At 57.0% G+C, this 17663-nt stretch overlaps 1 protein-coding gene across 1 annotated transcript; it reads right to left on the bottom strand.

The window, feature by feature from the left end:
* Positions 1 to 6226: 6226 nt before the first annotated feature.
* LOC128980069 (keratin, type II cytoskeletal cochleal-like) lies at positions 6227 to 17428 on the bottom strand. The gene is made up of 9 exons (XM_054398509.1): positions 16871 to 17428; positions 14010 to 14224; positions 12853 to 12913; positions 12344 to 12439; positions 11036 to 11200; positions 10485 to 10610; positions 8668 to 8888; positions 7830 to 7858; positions 6227 to 6621 (listed from the first exon to the last, which is right to left on the bottom strand). The coding sequence occupies exons 1-9, from the start codon at positions 17426 to 17428 to the stop codon at positions 6227 to 6229; spliced, it is 1866 nt and encodes a 621-aa protein (XP_054254484.1).
* Between the last annotated feature and the right edge of the window lie 235 nt (positions 17429 to 17663).

Below are 17663 nucleotides of genomic sequence, written 5' to 3' on the forward strand. Positions count from 1 at the left end.
GCAATGATGATGAAAGGGATTCTGCCAGGAGCTGCTGGACTGCTTTGGTCCCCTGAGGAGCTGGCTGCTGGCTTTTGGTGTGCAGGGAGGTGATCAGCATTAAGTTATGAGCCTCTGGAAGCTTCTTCTTTGGGTGTTTCTGCTTCTCATTTCCATAGAAATGAAGTTCCAGGGCTGTGTTGGGGCAGGAGAGGTGAAGATGACCATGTTGCAAGCCATCCTCTTCAGGTGGAGGAGTTTTCCCTTCTGCTCCTCTGGGCTTTCCCCCACCCTGCCTGCTCCCAGCCCTGAAGCAAAGCCCTGCAGAGGTGGAGAGCCTGAAGCCACCACAGCTCAACCTCTGTGCTGGGAGAGAAGCAGAGGCAGAGGATCAGGCACTGAAGGGGGTCCAGTATTGATCAATATCTTCATCAATGACCTGGAGGAGGGCATTGAGTGGAACCTCAGCAAGTTTGCTGATGATACAGAACTGGGGTGGGGGTTGGCTGACACCCCTCAGGCTCTGCTGCCATCCTGGACCTGGACAGGCTGAGAGCTGGGGGAAGGCAAACCACATGAATGTCAGTAAGGACAAGGTCAGGGTCCTGCACCTGGGGAGGAATCACAGCAGGCACCAGGACAGGTTAGAGGCTGCCCTGCTGGAGAGCAGCTCCATGGAGAAAGACCTTGGAGTGCTGCTGGGCAGCAAGTTCTGCATGGGCAGCAATTTCTGCATGGGCAGCAGTGTGCCCTGGTGGCCAAGAGAGCCAAGGGGGTCCTGGGGTGCAGCAAGGAGAGTGTGGCCAGCAGGGCTGGGGAGGTTCTGCTCCCCCTCTGCTCTGCCCTGCTGAGAGCACAGCTGCAATCCTGTGTCCAGTTTGGGGCTCCCCAGGTCAAGAGAGACAGAGAGCTGCTGGAGAGAGTCCAAGGGAGAGCCAGGAGGATGATTTGGGGACTTGAGCATCTCCCCTGTGGAGAGAGATTGAGAGCCCTGGGGGTGTTCAGTGTGGAGAGGAGAAGGCTGAGAGGGATCTGATCAATGTCTATCAATAGCTGAGGAGTGGGGGGCAAGGGGAGGGGGCCAGGCTCTGCTGGGTGGTGCGCAGTGATAGGACAAGGACCAAGGGATACAAACTTGAACAGAGAAGATTTCATCTCACCTTGAGGAGAAACTTCTGCACAGTGAGGCTGCTGGAGGCCTGGAGCAGGCTGCCAGAGAGGTTGTGGAGAGCTTCCAACCCCCCTGGGCATTGTGCCCCTGGGCAAGCTGCTGTGGGTGCCCTGCTGGGGCAGGGGTGGAGGTTGGGCTGGGGGAGATCCAGAGGTCCCTTCCCACCCTCTCCATGCAGGGGTTCTGGGATTTGCCATCCTGAACTTAAGTCTCTGTTTTAGGGACTCTTCAGTTTGGTCTGAGGAGAAGGCTGAGAGGAGATCTGCTCAATGCTTACAAACACCTGAGGGGTGCAAGAGGCAGGGGCCAGGCCAGTGGTGCCCTGTGACAGGCCAAGGGGCAAGGGACACAGAGTGGAGCCCAGGAGGTTGCAGCTGAGCAGGAGGAGAAAGTTGTTTGGGGTGAGGCTGCTGGAGGCCTGGAGCAGGCTGCCCAGAGAGGTTGTGGAGTCTGCTGGTGTGGAGAGCTTTCAGCACCCCCTGGATGTGCTCCTGTGTGCCCTGCCCTGGGTGCCCCTGCTGGAGCAGGGGGCTTGGACTGGATGCTCTCCAGAAGTCCCTTCCAAGCCCTCTCTGCCGGGATCCTGGGATGTTTTCTCAGGCATGAACCTCCCCAGGGTGTGCTTGCAGCTGACAAGAAGTGGAGTTTTACCCCAGTGGCTCTTTTGAGCCTCTCCCTGCTCTCCTTCCTGCTGCACCTTTGCATCCCTTTATTCCTGGATGATCTCTGGAGGTCCCTTCCAACCTCTAACATTCTGTGGGTTCATCACCATCATGCTTGGTTGAAACCCCACCCCTGGGGACATTCAAGGTCAGACTTGATGGGACCCTGAGCTGGGGATGCTCACTGCAGTGGTGTTGGACAAGAAGAATTTTGAGGGTCCCTTGCAACCTGCTGCACTCATCCTGTGGTGGTGCTGCCAGACTGAGCCTGGCAGGGAGGCTGAACTCCTCCTCCAGCCATGGGGCAGACAAGCCATGAGTCAGCAGCAAAGTCCAGGAAGCAGAGTGGGATGTGAGGGAATAAATTACAACTCCTGGTTCCTTGGAGAAGCTTTCATGGGGCAGAGCAACCTGCCCACACCCTCTGCTGCTCCAGACTGGGGGAGGTGAGACAGACTCCTCCAAAGGGCACTTCAGAGGGAAGGTGTCTCAGGGGCCTTTGGCTCTGCCCAGACAAGCTGTGGCAGGGCTGGGTGGTTTTCCTGGCATCCAGCTGTGCATCCAGCTGTGATGGGTGCCAGTCTGGCAAGCCTTTCCCAGCCACATGGAGACCTTCCGGTGGGAAATCCAGACCTTCCTCTGGGAAACTGGAAACTCACAGAGAAAAGGGAAGGGGGAACCTGATCTCCCCTAAATCCCAGTCCCCTGAAGGGGTGGGAGAGGATCTGCCCTGCAGGAGATGTTCACAGAGTGATAGAATGGCCTGGTTGGAAAAGACCTTGAGATGAAGAGGAGTGTGGGCAGAGGGCAGCAGAGGAGATTCTGCCCCTGGCCAATGCTCTGCTCAGCCCTCACCTCCAACCCTGCCTCCAGCTCTGCTGTCCCCAGCAGGAGAAGGACACAGAGCTGCTGGAGGGAGGCCAGAGGAGGCCACAGAGATGCTGGCAGGGCTGGAGCAGCTCTGCTGGGAGGCCAGGCTGAGGGAGCTGGGGGGGTGCAGCCTGCAGAGGAGAAGGCTCCAGGGGCACCTCAGAGCTGCCTGCCAGAGCCTGAAGGGATCCTGCAGGGAGGCTGCAGAGAGCCTTTTGCTGAGGGGGGCTGGAGCCAGGCCAAGGGGGAAGGGTTTGGAGCTGAGGCAGAGCAGCCTTGGAGTGGAGCTGAGGGAGAAGTTCTTCAGCAGGAGGCTGCTGAGACTCTGGCACAGGCTGCCCAGGGAGGCTGTGGCTGCCTCCTGCCTGGGGGTGCTGAAGGCCAGGCTGGATGAGGCCCTGAGCAGCTGAGTCTGGCTGAGAGCTGTCCCTGGGCATGGAGGGGAGGTTGGAGGAGATGACCTTTGAGCTCCCTTCCAACCTGAGCCATTCCCTGATTCTCTGATCATCAATTCCACCCACAACCCAGCACCCCCCTGCACACAACTCTTAGACCATGTCCCTCAGCTCCTCATCCAAACAGCTTTTAAACCCCTCCAGGGATGGAGACTCCACCACCTCCCTGGGCAGCCTGGGCCAGTGCCTGATGACCTTTTTGGGTGAAAACATTTTTTTTCCTTAATATCCAACCTGAACCTCCTCTGGTCCAACCCAAACCTCCTCTGGTCCAACCTGAACCTCCCCTGGTCCAACCTGAACCTCCCCTGGTCCAACCAGAGGCCAATGCTGGATGGGGAAGTCCAGGTACATCCTCCTGACTGCTCAGTCCCTGTGTTCTGAGGAGATGAGTCTTGGGAGGCCCCAGGGCTGGGGTTTGGGAAGGTCTCCTTCCCTCTTGCCTCATTTGAAACCAACCTGCTCAGGTGAGAGGGTTTCAGTGGCAGGGTGTGGGGTGGCTTTGTTCTTTTTGCTCCCTGGGCTGGTTCTCACTGAGTTCTTTCAACTGCTTCTTATTGTTCTGCCTCCAGAGATCCCAGACAGTGTGAGAGACATCCCAAGGGAGCTGCTCATCCCCAGCAGCACTTCAGCATCCTGCTTGACTCCACCTTTCCAGACTTCCTTGTGGCCACAGGAGTCTCTGGCTGGAATAAAGGCATGCAAAGGAAGGAGAGCAGACAGAGGCTCAAAAGAGCCACTGGGGTAAAACTCCACTTCTTGTCAGCTGCAAGCACACCCTGAGGAGGTTCATGTCTGAGAAAACATCCCAGGATCCCAGCAGAGAGGTCTTGGAAGGGACCTCTGGAGAGCATCCAAACCAAGCCCCTTGCTCCAGCAGGGGCACCCAGGGCAGGGCACACAGGAGCACATCCAGGGGGTGCTGGAAGCTCTCCACACCAGGAGACTCCACAACCTCTCTGGGCAGCCTGCTCCAGGCCTCCAGCAGCCTCACCCCAAACAACTTTCTCCTCCTGCTCAGCTGCAACCTCCTGGGCTCCACTTTGTGTCCCTTGCCCCTTGGCCTGGCCCTGGGCACCACTGAGCAGAGCCTGGCCCCTTCTGCTTGGCCCCCACCCCTCAGGTGTTTATAGACATTGTCAAGGTTCCCTGCAAGCAAGCATGATGGTGATGAACCCACAGAATGTTAGAGGTTGGAAGGGACCTCCAGAGATCATCCAGGAATAAAGGGATGCAAAGGTGCAGCAGGAAGGAGAGCAGGGAGAGGCTCAAAAGAGCCACTGGGGTAAAACTCCACTTCTTGTCAGCTGCAAGCACACCCTGGGGAGATTCATGCCTGAGAAAACATCCCAGGATCCCAGCAGAGAGGGCTTGGAAGGGACCTCTGGAGAGCATCCAGTCCAAGCCCCCTGCTCCAGCAGCATCACCCAGGGCAGGGCACACAGGAGCACATCCAGGGGGGGTTAGAAGCTCTCCATACCAGAAGACTCCACAACCTCTCTGGGCAGCCTGCTGCAGGCCTCCAGCAGCCTCACCCCAAACAACTTTGGAGCTCCTCCTGGCCTCCACTCTGTGCCCCTTGGCCTGGCCCTGGGCACCACTCAGCAGATGCCAGCCCCAGCCTCTTGCCCCCTGCCCACAGCTCCTTTAGCTCTTGCTGAGCATTGCTCAGCTCCCCTCTGGGGCTGCTCTTCTGCAGGCTCTCAGCCCCAGGGCTCTCAGCCTTTGCTCCTCACACAGCTGCTGCAGGCCCCTCAGCAGCTTCCCAGCCTCCTCTGGACTCTCTCCAGCCCTTCCCTGGCCCTCTGCAGCTGGGGAGCCCAGAACTGGCCCCAGGCCTCCTCCAGCTGTGTGCTGCCTGGGGCAGAGCAGAGCAGAGGGGCAGCAGAACCTCCCTTGCCCTGCTGCCCACACTCCTCTGCTGTGATGCCGTGGAGAGGTCAGGGAGGGAAATCAAAGCCCAGGGAGCAGAAATATGAATTTTGCATGGAGTTTATTGAAGGTACAGCTGCAAGTTTGGAGTAAGCAAAGGACAACCACCTCTGTTCACTGACACTCTGAAAGCCTGAAGTCCACCTATCTGCTGCACACAGAGGGCCACCACCATGCATCTAAGGACAGGAGTGTAAGGTGCTCGTTGTGTGGCGTTCAGATCTGCTCTGCCAAAAGCTGCTGTAGAAACTCAGCCCAAGGGGCATGACCATCACCATCAACCTTCTTCTGGACAGCACAAAGGGCATCTGCTGCTGTCATTCCAGGAGGGAAAGGACAGCTGCAGCTCCATCCTGGGCAATTTAAATGTGGCTTTCTCCTTCCCAGGTTGGGATGAGCCAAGTTGGATTCCTTATGCAAGAGCTGCAGAACCAGGAGAAGACTAAAACTCCCTGCTGCAGTCGGGTTCAAGCAGAGAAGGGTGACTGGAGCAGCTTGTCCAGGGGGGTTGTGGATGCCTGGAGGTGTTCAAGGCCAGCTTGGATGTGGCCTTGAGCACCCTGGGCTGGTGGGAGGTGTCCCTGCCCATGGCAGGGTTTTGGAACTGGATGATCTTGAAGGTCCCTTCCATCCCAAACCATTCTATCAAACTATGGCTGAAGAGCCAAGAAGGAGGCACTGGAGGTGTTCAAGGCCAGCTTGGATGTGGCCTTGAGCATCCTGGGCTGGTGGGAGGTGTCCCTGCCCATGGCAGGGTGAGGGAGGATTGGAAGTGGAGGATCTTTAAGGTCCCTTCCAACCCAACCCATTCTATGATTCCATGGCTGAGGAGCCAAGCAGGAGACAGGTCTGGGCTGTCTGAAATGAAGTTCTCACAAAGCTGAGACCACGGGGGGGGGAGGTTGTTCCCCTCCCCCCATGAGGAGAAGGTGGGGGTTTGATCATGCAGAGAGTTATGGGCAGAGCAGCTGTAGCTGGGCTGTGGGGGGGCTGTGCTGGCATGGTTGTGTGACCCCTGGAGCTGGCAGGAGGAAGGGAGAATACTGTTGATTTCTTTTTCTTTTTTCTTTTTTTTTTTTTTTTTTTTTTTTTTTTTTTTTACTGCAGAAATGCTGAATCTCTCCTCCAGCGCTGCTGGGTGGCTCCCCCCTGCTTCCCTACCGAGTTGTCCTGACCACCCGCACGGCTGTGCTGTACCTGCTGCCAGCGCCGCACACCCCCGCGCCGGGGATGATGACAGCCCCCGGGCTGCACTGCTCCACCCCCGCGCACATCACATTGCCCAAGGTGCCCACGGCGGGGGCGCACTGCAGCCCCCCCTCGGCCGTCAGCACCTCTCGCCCCACGCAGCTGACGGCGCTCCTGGCCCCGAACCCTGCCCCCACCCTGGGCAGGCAATCCACGCTGCGGGTGCTGAAGCCAGCGCCGCCCACGCCGAAGGAGGAGACCACCCCCAGCCCTGCAGCAGCCCCTCCGGTCTTGACGGAGCATTTGCCTCCTATTCCAGACAGGGACCGGCACTCCCCGACGGTGCCTCCGCCGCTGACCACAGCTGTGGGAGAGAAACAGGTTCGGTCACAGCCGGGGAAGGAGGGGGAGAGCCCAGCTGAGGAGCAGGCTTCTGAGCTTGAAGGGCTTGGAAGGGAACTTCTGAGCTTGAAGGACTTGAAGGAAACTTCTAAAGTTGAAGGACTTGGAAGGAGACCTCTGAGTTTGAAAGATTTAGGAGACTTCTAAGCTTGAAGGGCTTAGAAGGAGACTTCTGAGTTTGAAGAACTTGGAAGGGAGCTTCTAAGCTTGAAGGGCTTGGAAGGGAACTTCTAAGCTTGAAAGATTTAGAAGGAAATTTCTAAGCTTGAAGAATTTGGATGTTAGGAAGAAATTCTTCCCCAGGAGGGTGGTGAGACCCTGGCACAGGTTGCCCAGGGAGGTGGTGGTGGAAGCCTCATCCCTGGAGGTAAGGCCAGGCTGGATGTGGCTGTGAGCAACCTGCTGTGGTGTGAGGTGTCCCTGCCCATGGCAGGGGTTTGGAACTGGCTGATCTTTGAGGTCCCTTCCAACCCTGACAATTCTATCATTCTATGAGTTAGAAGGAGTCTTCTAAGCTTGAAGGACCTAGAAGGAGATTTCTAGGCTTGAAGGACCAAGAAGGAAACTTCTGAGCTTGGAGGACTTAGAAGGAAACTTCTGAGCTTGGAGGACTTAGAAGGAAACTTCTGAGCCTGAAGAACCAAGAAGGAAACTTCTGAGCCTGAAGAACCAAGAAGGAAACTTCTGAGCCTGAAGAACCAAGAAGGAAACTTCTGAGCCTGAAGAACCAAGAAGGAAACTTCTAAGCTCAAAGGACCAAGAAGGAAACTTCTAAGCTCAAAGGACCAAGAAGGAAACTTCTAAGCTCAAAGGACCAAGAAGGAAACTTCTAAGCTCAAAGGACCAAGAAGGAAACTTCTAAGCTCAAAGGACCAAGAAGGAAACTTCTAAGCTCAAAGGACCAAGAAGGAAACTTCTAAGCTCAAAGGACCAAGAAGGAAACTTCTAAGCTCAAAGGACCAAGAAGGAAACTTCTAAGCTCAAAGGACCAAGAAGGAAACTTCTAAGCTCAAAGGACCAAGAAGGAAACTTCTAAGCTCAAAGGACCAAGAAGGAAATTTCTAAGCCTGAAGAACCAAGAAGGTAACTTTTAAGCTTGAAGGACCAAGCAGGAGACTTCTGAGCTTGAAGGACCTGGAAGGCAAGGAGGGGAATGCTTCATCCTCTTACCTACGCTGACAGGGTTGCCGGTGCATATCCTGTTGAGAAGAGAAAGGTCTCAGAGATGTTTTCATTCCTCAGACACCCAAGCAAACAGAGGAGCTGCCCACCCACTGCCTCCTCAGAAAGCCTGCAGGCACTTCAGCTCCTCCACCCACCCAGGTGTGAGGTTTGGTTTGGTCCCAACTGGCCACCAAAGCACCTTGGATCCCCAGGTCCCATCAATGTCTTAACTTCCCATCCTCTCTTGGTGCCACAAGCTGAGGATGTGGCTGCAGCTGTGAACCAGCTGCCCTGGGAGGAGGAGAAGGCAGAGAGTGTGGTCCTCTGGGCTCCCATGGGGAGGGCAAAGGGGTGAAGGTCCCCTCTGCACCCACGGGGTAGGAAAAGGATGGAGGTCCCCTCTGCACCCATGGGGACAGAAAAAGGATGGAGGCCCCCTCTGCACCCATGGGGAGGGAAAAGAAGTGGAGGTCCCCTCTGCACCCATGGGAACAGAAAAAGGATGGAGGCCCCCTCTGCACCCATGGGGAGGGAAAAGAAGTGGAGGTCCCCTCTGCACCCATGGGAACAGAAAAGGGTTGAGGTCCCCTCTGCACCCATGAGGTAGGAAAAGGATGGAGGTCTCCTCTGCACCCATGGGGAGGGCAAAGAAGTGAAGGTCCCCTCTACACCCATGGGGACAGAAAAAGGATGGAGGCCCCCTCTGCACCCATGGGGAGGGAAAAGGGGAGGAGATCCCTTCTGCACCCCTGGGTAGCTGCCTCCACCTCACCACTCCTCCCCACCTCTCCCTTCTCCTGTTGTGATTCGCCCTCCAGGGTTCCGAGGTGCAGCCAGCTCCTACCTGCTCTCCTCTCCTTCCAGCAGTGTCCTGTACGTGGCAATCTCGATGTCCAGGGCCAGCTTGACGTTGAGCAGCTCCTGGTAGTCCCTCAGCAGACATGCCATCTTGTCCTTGGCTTGCTGCAGGGCAGTCTGCAGGTCGATCAGCTTCTGCCTGGCGTCCTTGAGGGCACAGTCCCCGCGCTGCTCCGCGTCGCAGATGGCTGTCTGCAGAGCTGAGATCTGGGGGGGCAGCAAGGGCCAAGAGGGTGGCCAGGGGTGGCACATCAGGAGGTATCTCCACCAGGTTCCTCCTGCACCCCCTTGTTCTTCAGCTAGGAACTGCCAGAGAGCCCAGATTTAGGCAGGGGGCCAAGCTGAAGTGGGTGGTGGTGGATGTGTGGTGGGTCTGGGGTGAAGGGGGTGGTGGTGGATGTGTGGTGGGTCTGGGGTGAAGGGGGTGGTGGTGGATGTGTGGTGGGTCTGGGGTGAAGAGGGGGGTGGTGGATGTGTGGTGGGTCTGGGGTGAGGGGACTAGTGGTGGATGTGTGATGAGTCTGGGGTGAAGGGGATAACAGTGGACACAGGTGGTGGGTCTGGGGTGAAGGGGGTGGTGGTGGATGTGTGGTGGGTTTGGGTTGAAGGGGGTGGTGGTGGATGTGTGGTGGGTCTGGGGTGAAGGGGGTGGTGGTGGATGTGTGGTGGGTTTGGGTTGAAGGGGGTGGTGGTGGATGTGTGGTGGGTCTGGGGTGCAGGGGGTGGTGGTGGATGTGTGGTGGGTTTGGGGTGAAGGGGGTGGTGGTGGGTGTGTGGTGGGTCTGGGGTGAAGGGGGTGGTGGTGGATGTGTGGTGGGTCTGGGGTGAAGGGGGTGGTGGATGTGTGGGGGGTTTGGGGTGAAGGGGGTTCTGGTGGATGTGTGGTGGGTCTGGGGTGAAGGGGGTGGTGGTGGATGTGTGGTGGGTCTGGGGTGAAGGGGGTGGTGGTGGACGTGTGGTGGGTTTGGGGTGAAGGGGGTGGTGGTGGATGTGTGGTGGGTTTGGGGTGAAGGGGGTGGTGGTGGATGTGTGGTGGGTTTGGGGTGAAGGGGGTGGTGGTGGACTGTGGTGGGTCTGGGGTGAAGGGGGTGGTGGTGGATGTGTGGTGGGTTTGGGGTGAAGGGGGTGGTGGTGGACGTGTGGTGGGTCTGGGGTGAAGGGGGTGGTGGTGGACGTGTGGTGGGTTTGGGGTGAAGGGGGTTCTGGTGGATGTGTGGTGGGTCTGGGGTGAAGGGGGTGGTGGATGTGTGGTGGGTTTGGGGTGAAGGGGGTGGTGGTGGGTGTGTGGTGGGTCTGGGGTGAAGGGGGTTCTGGTGGATGTGTGGTGGGTCTGGGGTGAAGGGGGTGGTGGATGTGTGGTGGGTTTGGGGTGAAGGGGGTGGTGGTGGGTGTGTGGTGGGTCTGGGGTGAAGGGGGTGGTGGTGGATGTGTGGTGGGTCTGGGGTGAAGGGGGTGGTGGACGTGTGGTGGGTTTGGGGTGAAGGGGGTGGTGGACGTGTGGTGGGTCTGGGGTGAAAGGGATGAGGGTGGATATGTGGTGGGCCTGGGGTGAAGGGAATGGTGGAGGACATGTGGTGGCCAAGCTGTTTGGGATGAAGGAGTTGGGTGTCCCTGTGAGGCTCAGTGAGGAATGAACCTGCTCCTTCCTGCCTCAGCAGAGGATGAGAAGCTACAAACCATCAGCTGGAGCTGGGCTGGGAGGCTCTCTGCAGCTCAGCAGAGTGGGAGCTGGTGAAGAAGAAGCCCTTGGCTGGAGAAGTTGCCCTCCCCACTGCCCAGGCAGCACCCAGCCCTTGCCCCTACCTGTTTCTTGACGTTGTCTGACTCGCACTGCAGCTTCTGGATCATCCTGTTCAGCTCAGCTATCTCGCTCTGGTTGTTCCTCAGGTCATCACAGAACTTGCCCCTGCTGCTGTGGAGCTCCTCCAGCTATGGCATGGGAAGAGGATGACATTAAACCACCCACAGCAGCCCTCCCAGGCAAGGTGGTGCCTCTCCAGGGCCTCCTTGATGTTGATGCTCCCAAGGAAGCACCGAGACCTGACCTCAGCCCAGCCTGGATGACAGCTCTGGGCAGGTCCTGAGCATCTGCCCTTGGGAAAGGGAAGGTGCTCCTGATGGAGGTGCACAGAGGACACCTCTCTGAAGCCACACCAGGATCTGCTGTGCTCTGTCCTCACAGCAAAGCCTCAAAGCTCAGCTTTCAGGTTGGGTTGGGGTTTCTGCCATGGCCTTCCTCTAGCAAACCACTGTGGGGTGGCTTGGAGCTGAGTCAGACAGGACAGAAATGGTCCTCAGGGGGTTGGTGGCCAAGGGGTTTCATTGGCACCTGTGCTGGTGGTGTGAGCACTCACCCTGGTTTGGTAGAAGGCCTCCACCTCAGCCTTGCTCTTCTGGGCAATCTCCTCATAGCAGCACTCAACACTTTTGATGATGCCTTCCATGTCCAGGTCCCTGCTGTTGTCCATTTGCACGATGACAGAGGTGTCACACAGCTGGCAGTCCAGCTGAGCTCTCTCCTGCAACATCCAACCCATCTCAGGCCCCTTCCCTCCACCAGCCCAAACCAGCTGCCCCAGGCAAAGGAGGCCCTGGTGAGAAGGTGGAAGGTTGGGGGAGGTTCTTTCATCAACACCTGACTGGAGCAGGGAGGGTTGGGGGAGGACCTCCCATCAACACCCAACTGGAGCTTGGAGGGTCAGGGGAGGAGGACTTCCCACCATCACCCAACTGGAGCTCAGAGGGTTAAGGGAGGACCTCCCATCAACACCCAGCTAGAGTGTGGAGGACTGGGGGAGGACCTGCCATGAAGCAGAGCTTGGGGTTCTCCAGGTGGATGATTGGTTGCCACCAAGAACCTGGCAGCTGGGACCTGTTTTGGTGGCACAATGTGGGGTTGCTGCCTGGAGCTCCTGAAGGAAGGGTGGAGAATCCTGGTGGAGCAACTGCCTTCATTGCAGCTGGGTGGTTCTGGCTGCTCCAGCAGTTCCCTGGGCTGTGAATTCCTCAGGGGCAGCAGCTTTGGAGTCCTTTTGCCACCAAGCTGCTGGTTTGGTTGGGAAAGAGGCAGATGCAGAAGGTCCTTTCTGTGGTTTGGTAAAAAATGCCACATTTGGGGGGCAAAAATAGTCAGGGGAGGTCCAGGTTGGGCATGAGGAGCAATTTCTTCCCAGCAAGGGTTCCCAGGTACTGGGCCAGGCTGCCCAGGGAGGTGGTGGAGTCCCCATCGCTGGAGCTGTTCCAGAACCCTGTGGCCATGGTGGGGTTGGGTTGCTGGTTGGACTGGGTGACCTCAGAGGGATTTTGGTGCTGGGCTGATGGTTGGACTCCATGATCTTGGAGGCCTTCTCCAACCCAAACCATTCCATGATTCTACAAATTATTTGGGAAGGGTGAGGTGTTCAGCTGGGTGCCAGGGGTGGTTTGGGTTAGGATTTGAGGGGTGGTCTAGAGCAAAAGAGCAACCAAGAGCCCCCTCAGCCTGCCCAAAGTGTGTGCAGTGGTGGTGGGGACAAAGCCAGGCAAAGAGGGTCAGGTTTTGGGGGTGAAATGCCAGGATCTGGGGGGAAGGTGCCTGGCCCTGTGCTTAGTTTTGGTGTCAGAGCTGAGAGGAGCAGCAGAGGATGCATTGTCCCCCAGGGCAGTGGGCAGGGAGCTCTTACCTCAGCATAGATGCACTTCAAGAACTCCAGCTGCTGCCTGAGGAGTCCAACCCTCACCTCCAGCTCCTCCTTGGTCAGGTAGAGGCAGTCCACATCCTGCAGGGACACCACAGGTTGGGTTGGGTGAGGAGAGGTGAAGCAAGGAGGACTGTGGCAAAGCCCACGGCTGCTGTGCGGTGTGGAGGAAACCTCACTGCAGCAAGATGACCTCCAAGCTCCCTTCCAACCCACCCCATGCCATGGTCCTGTGATTTCCAGCCCTCAAGCTCTGGAGTTGTGTTGTAGGTGCTCCCCAACCTGGGAGAGGTTCTCCAGATCCATTGGGTTCCCTCTTTTTGGGGGCTACCTGCTGAGGGCTCAGGCAGTGTCTTGGTTCCAGGACTTCCCATTCCTCTCCCTGGGCTCTCACCCAGGCTTTGCCAACACTCCTGGCACTCCTCCCTGGCCTCTCACCCAGGCTTTGCCCACACTCCTCCCTGCTCTCCCTGGCACTGGCCCTGGGGTCTCACCTTCTTGAGGACCACAAACTCGTTCTCAGCAGCTGTGCGCTTGTTGATCTCATCCTCATATCTGCAGAAGGAAGGGGGAGAGAGAGAGAGGGGTGGGATGCAGAGCCCCAGAGGTCCCATCCCCACCACCCAAGTGACCAGTGGAGAGCATGGGGAGGGTGATTCAACCCAGAGCCTCTCCCCACTGCCTTTGCAACTCCTCTCTGCTCTTGGCCTCCTCCCCACTCAGCACTTCGAAACCATCCACGCCAGCAGCGTCTGGGGTGAGGTGGCAGAAACGAGGCCAAACCACCAGAAAAGCAAAGCCCTGGACCTCAGCTGGAGGCTTGGTTTGCTTCTCCCAGCCCTGCTGCTTTGTCTGATGTTCTTCTGAAGCAGGCAGGACTCTGCCCTGGGTGTTTGTGGGGAAACTCTGACTGAGAAAGCCTGGAGGGAGGTCAGGAGCTTGAGCAACCTCTGTGACTCCCAGGTGCAATGGAAAGGAAAGCCAGGACCTGATGACCAAGTAATTGGCACCAGGGAGAACTTTGCCAAGATGATTCCATGAGTTTGACCTCCTTGGGTGCTGGCTCAGCAAGGAAAAAAAAACCTCTGAGCTGCTTGACTGTGAGGTCTCTGGAGAAAAAAATCTCTCTTTGAACCTGTGCTGTGTGCCACCAGCCACCAAGTGTCCTGCCTGGTGGCTTAGCAGGGCACACAGGGAGCTGCTGAGGAACATCTGCAGGTCAGATTAAAGCAAACAATTCCCTCTGGGAACCCCAGTGGAGAAAGCCTGGGGTGGAGACAAAGAGGCTGAGGGTTTTGTGGCAGCAGGGACAGGAGAGACGGGGGAGCCCCAGGCACAGATGGTGGTGGGAGGTTTGATATGGCCAACCATGGTGGTGAGCAGGAGCATCAGGGAGAGGAAAAGTGGTTCCCTGCCCCTCTCCCTTGGGAAACCCTGGGGCTGGAGAGTTGTCCCAGTCCAGCACAGCCTCTGAGGGGCAGCAAGGGGACCCCAGTAGGGGAAACCAGCCCAATGCTGGCCTTGCCTGCCTTGCTCCCCATCCTGTGCCCAACTTTTCAGCCCCAGCCAGTGCAGCTGCCCTGGTTTCAGGCTCAGGAGCAGCAGTCAGGGCCAGGCTCTGGTCTGCAGCTTCTCCCTGCTTGCTACTCACTTGCACTTGAACTCTTGAACCAGGTCCCTGAGGCAACGTTCCTCATTCTCCAGCCTCTCTCTCTCCCCCAGCACACACTCCAGCTGCTTCCTCAGGTTGCAGATGAAGTTCTCAAAGACAGGCTCCAGGTTCCTCCTGGAAGCTGGCAGGACATACTGCTGCAGCAGCTCCCACTTGGTGGTCAGCACTTTGTTCTGCTGCTCCAGCAGCCGCACCTGGGGGGGAAGCAAAAGATGGGAGGAGGGTCAGGCACCAACTCCATAGGGACCTCAGACTAAGGACCTTGGGAGGGTTCTCCACTGGTCATGCAACAACTCCACCTGGTCCCAAACTAAGGCACTTGGGGGGTTCTCCTCATGCTACAACTCCACCTGGTCCCAAACTAAGGCACTTGAAGGCTTCTCCACTTGTGCAGCTCCACCTGATCCCAAACTAAGGCACTTTGGGAGTTCTCCACTTGTGCAACAACTCCACCTGGTCCCAAACCAAGACACTTGGAGGGTTCTCCACTTGTGCAACAACTCCACCTGGTCCTAAACTAAGGCACTTTGGGAGTTCTCCACTTCTCCAATAACTCCACCTGATCCCAAACTAAGGCACTTGAAGGGTTCTCCACTTGTCCAGCAACTCCACCTGGTCCCAAACTAAAGCACTTTGGGAGTTCTCCACTTGTCCAACAACTCCACCTGGTCCCAAACTAAAGCACTTTGGGAGTTCTCCACTTGTCCAACAACTCCACCTGGTCCCAAACTAAGGCACTTGGAGGCTTCTCCACTTGTCCAACAACTCCACCTGGTCCCAAACTAAGGCACTTGGAGGCTTCTCCACTTGTCCAACAACTCCACCTGGTCCCAAACTAAGGCACTTGGAGGCTTCTCCACTTGTCCAACAACTCCACCTGGTCCCAAACTAAGGCACTTGAAGGCTTCTCCACTTGTCCAACAACTTCACCTGGTCCTAAACTAACTCCACCTGGTCCCAAACTAAAGCACTTGAAGGGTTCTCCACTTGTCCAACAACTCCACCTGGTCCTAAACTAACTCCACCTGGTCCCAAACTAAGGCACTTTGGGAGTTCTCCACTTGTCCAACAACTCCACCTGCAGAGTTTCTGCACTGGTCATGCAACAACTCCTCCTGGTCCCAAACTAAGGCACTTGGGGGGTTCTCCATTTCCAAAAGGAGAAGAATGAAAGAAGGAACAGAATAAAAGGAGAAATGCAAATGGTTAGGAGCTGAGTGAGACCAGCATCTTCTCCCTGCTCAACCTGGTCCCACCCAGGACTTGCAGCACAGGCTGAGCAACGCTGTGGTGAGGCCAATCCTCTGTTTAACCAAATCTCAGCTCAAACCCAGCACCACCTCTCCCCCTGCCACCACTCCACTGCCTCCTCTGATGAGCCTTGATGGCATTCAAAGCTCCATGCAGGCTCTCATTTGCCTGTATCTGATTCCAGCTCCAGCCATGGATGTTTCTCATGCCTTTCACTCATAGATTAAAAGGCTCTGGAGGAGTTTTATGGGGCATGAATAAATCATTTTTTTGTCTGTGTTTTCAAATGGCAGGAACAGGAGTTAAGGGCTGGTTTGGTTTTTCCAGCTGCAGAATAGCTCAGAAGATAAAAAAAAAAAAAAAAAAGAATCAAGATCAAACAGAGCAAAGATTTCTCTGCCACTGGCAAAATGGTTTCCTGTAGCACATCTCCAACCAGGAGTGAAAACCTTTGGGCTTAGCCAAGAAACCAGGGAGAGCTCAAACTGGAAGCCACCAAATTCTTTCAATCAAAGTGCAGAGAAACAGGGAAGTTGGAATTGTTCATCTCACAAAGGGAGATTTAGGCTGGAGATGAGGAAGAAATTCTGTAGAGTGAGACCTTAGAGAAGCTTTCCAGCAGCTGAAGGAGCTCCAGGAGAGCTGGGGAGAGCCTTGGGACAAGGGATGGGAATGGCAGGATGAGGGGGGATGGATTGGAGATGGAGAGGAGGAAGAAATTCTGGAGAGTAAGGATGGGGAGAGCCTGGAAGAGGTTGCCCAGGGAGGCTGTGGCTGCCTGCTCCCTGGAGGTGTTCAGGACCAGGCTGGATGAGGCCCTGAGCTGCTTGGGCTGCTGGGAGGTGTCCCTGGGCATGGCAGGGGGTTGGAGCTGGCTGATCTTTGAGGTCCCTTCCAATCCAGCCCATTCCTTGACTCTCTGAATCTGGCCAGACATCTCTTCCTACATCTCCTTGGTGGAGCCCAGGACCTGTTCTAAAGGTGCAGAAGTCCTTCGGAGTTCAGAGAGCTGTGCTGGCGACCTCAGAGAATTCACTTGTGACCAAACCTCCTCCTTTGCCTGTTCCTATTTCCATGTCTCCAGCCCTTCTCTCACAGCTTTGGCTTCACTGCATCCCTACAGTGTGCTCCTGCTTTAGCTCTTTAGCAGGCTGGTGCCCATCCAAAGGTCAAAAACCAATGTGGTACCCCCTGTGGGGAGGCTTAGATCCCAGCAGGACCACCAGGGCCTATCAGGATCACAGGATCAGAGGATGTTAGGGGTTGGAAGGGACCTCAGGAAATCATTGAGTCCAACCTCCCTGCCAGAGCAGGACCACAGAATCCAACACAGGTCCCACAGGAACACATCCAGATGGGGCTGGAAAGTCTCCAGAGAAGAAGGAGACTCCACAACCTCTCTGGGCAGCCTGCTCCAGGGCTCTGTGAAGAAGAAGTTCCTCCTCGTGTCGAGGTGGAACCTCCTGTGCTGGAGTTCGCATCCACTGCAGCACAGCATTTACCACGGGAAGGTGCCAGGAGAGCCAACTCCCGAGGGGCTCCCTGGAGCCCATCCATGCCCCGGGCCCGGGAGGGGGGCAGGGTCTCACCTTGTCGATGAAGCAGGCAAACTGGTTGTTGAGGTTCTTGATCTGCTCCTTCTCGTGGGTCCTCACTTGGCACTCCTCGGGGTCCACCCCCACGCAGAGAGGCTTGAGGAGCTCCGGGTGGATGCTGACTCCCCGGATCCCTTCGGATCTCCCTCCGACGCCCATCCCCACGCCGCCTCCGTAGCCTCCCACGGCCACGCCGTCCCCGAGCCCTCTGTAGCCGCCCAGCCCTCCGTAGCCTCCGCAGCTCCCGAAGCCCACGACGGTGCCCACGCCGAAACGACCTCCTCCATAGGCCAGACCGCAGCGCCCGGCCCCGCCGTAAACGACTCCTCCGCCGCCTCCCCGGCAGCTGCCCCCGAAGGAAATCCTTTGCCCCCTGCCCAGGTCACAGACGCTGCGGCTGCTGAAGCCCCCCCCGAGCCCGCACCTCCGCCCCACCGGCTGGCAGACGGAGGCCGAGCTGGCGGTGCCCCTGCCCAGGGCACAGACGGCAGAGGCGGAGGAGAAGCCTCTCCTGCCCAGCAGGGAGCTGGAGGTGTAGCACTGTCGACTCATGGTGGTGGTGGTGGTGGAGGAGGACGACCTGGGGTGGCAGCGAGGCAGGAGAGCAAGAGAGAGGAGCAAGGAGTGGAAGAAGGAGAGCTCCTTTAGCTTCTCTCAGGCACTGCCCTGCTCCTTTTATACCTTCGAGGAGGTGCCTGGGATGCAAAAAAAAAAAAAAAAAAAAAAAAAAAAAAAAAAGAAATTTAATTTCTCTGCTGGGTTTGGTCTCTGCCTGGCAGCAAGGAAT

This window comes from Indicator indicator, unplaced genomic scaffold, assembly GCF_027791375.1.
Source record: "Indicator indicator isolate 239-I01 unplaced genomic scaffold, UM_Iind_1.1 iindUn_scaffold_61, whole genome shotgun sequence".
NCBI lineage: Eukaryota > Metazoa > Chordata > Aves > Piciformes > Indicatoridae > Indicator > Indicator indicator.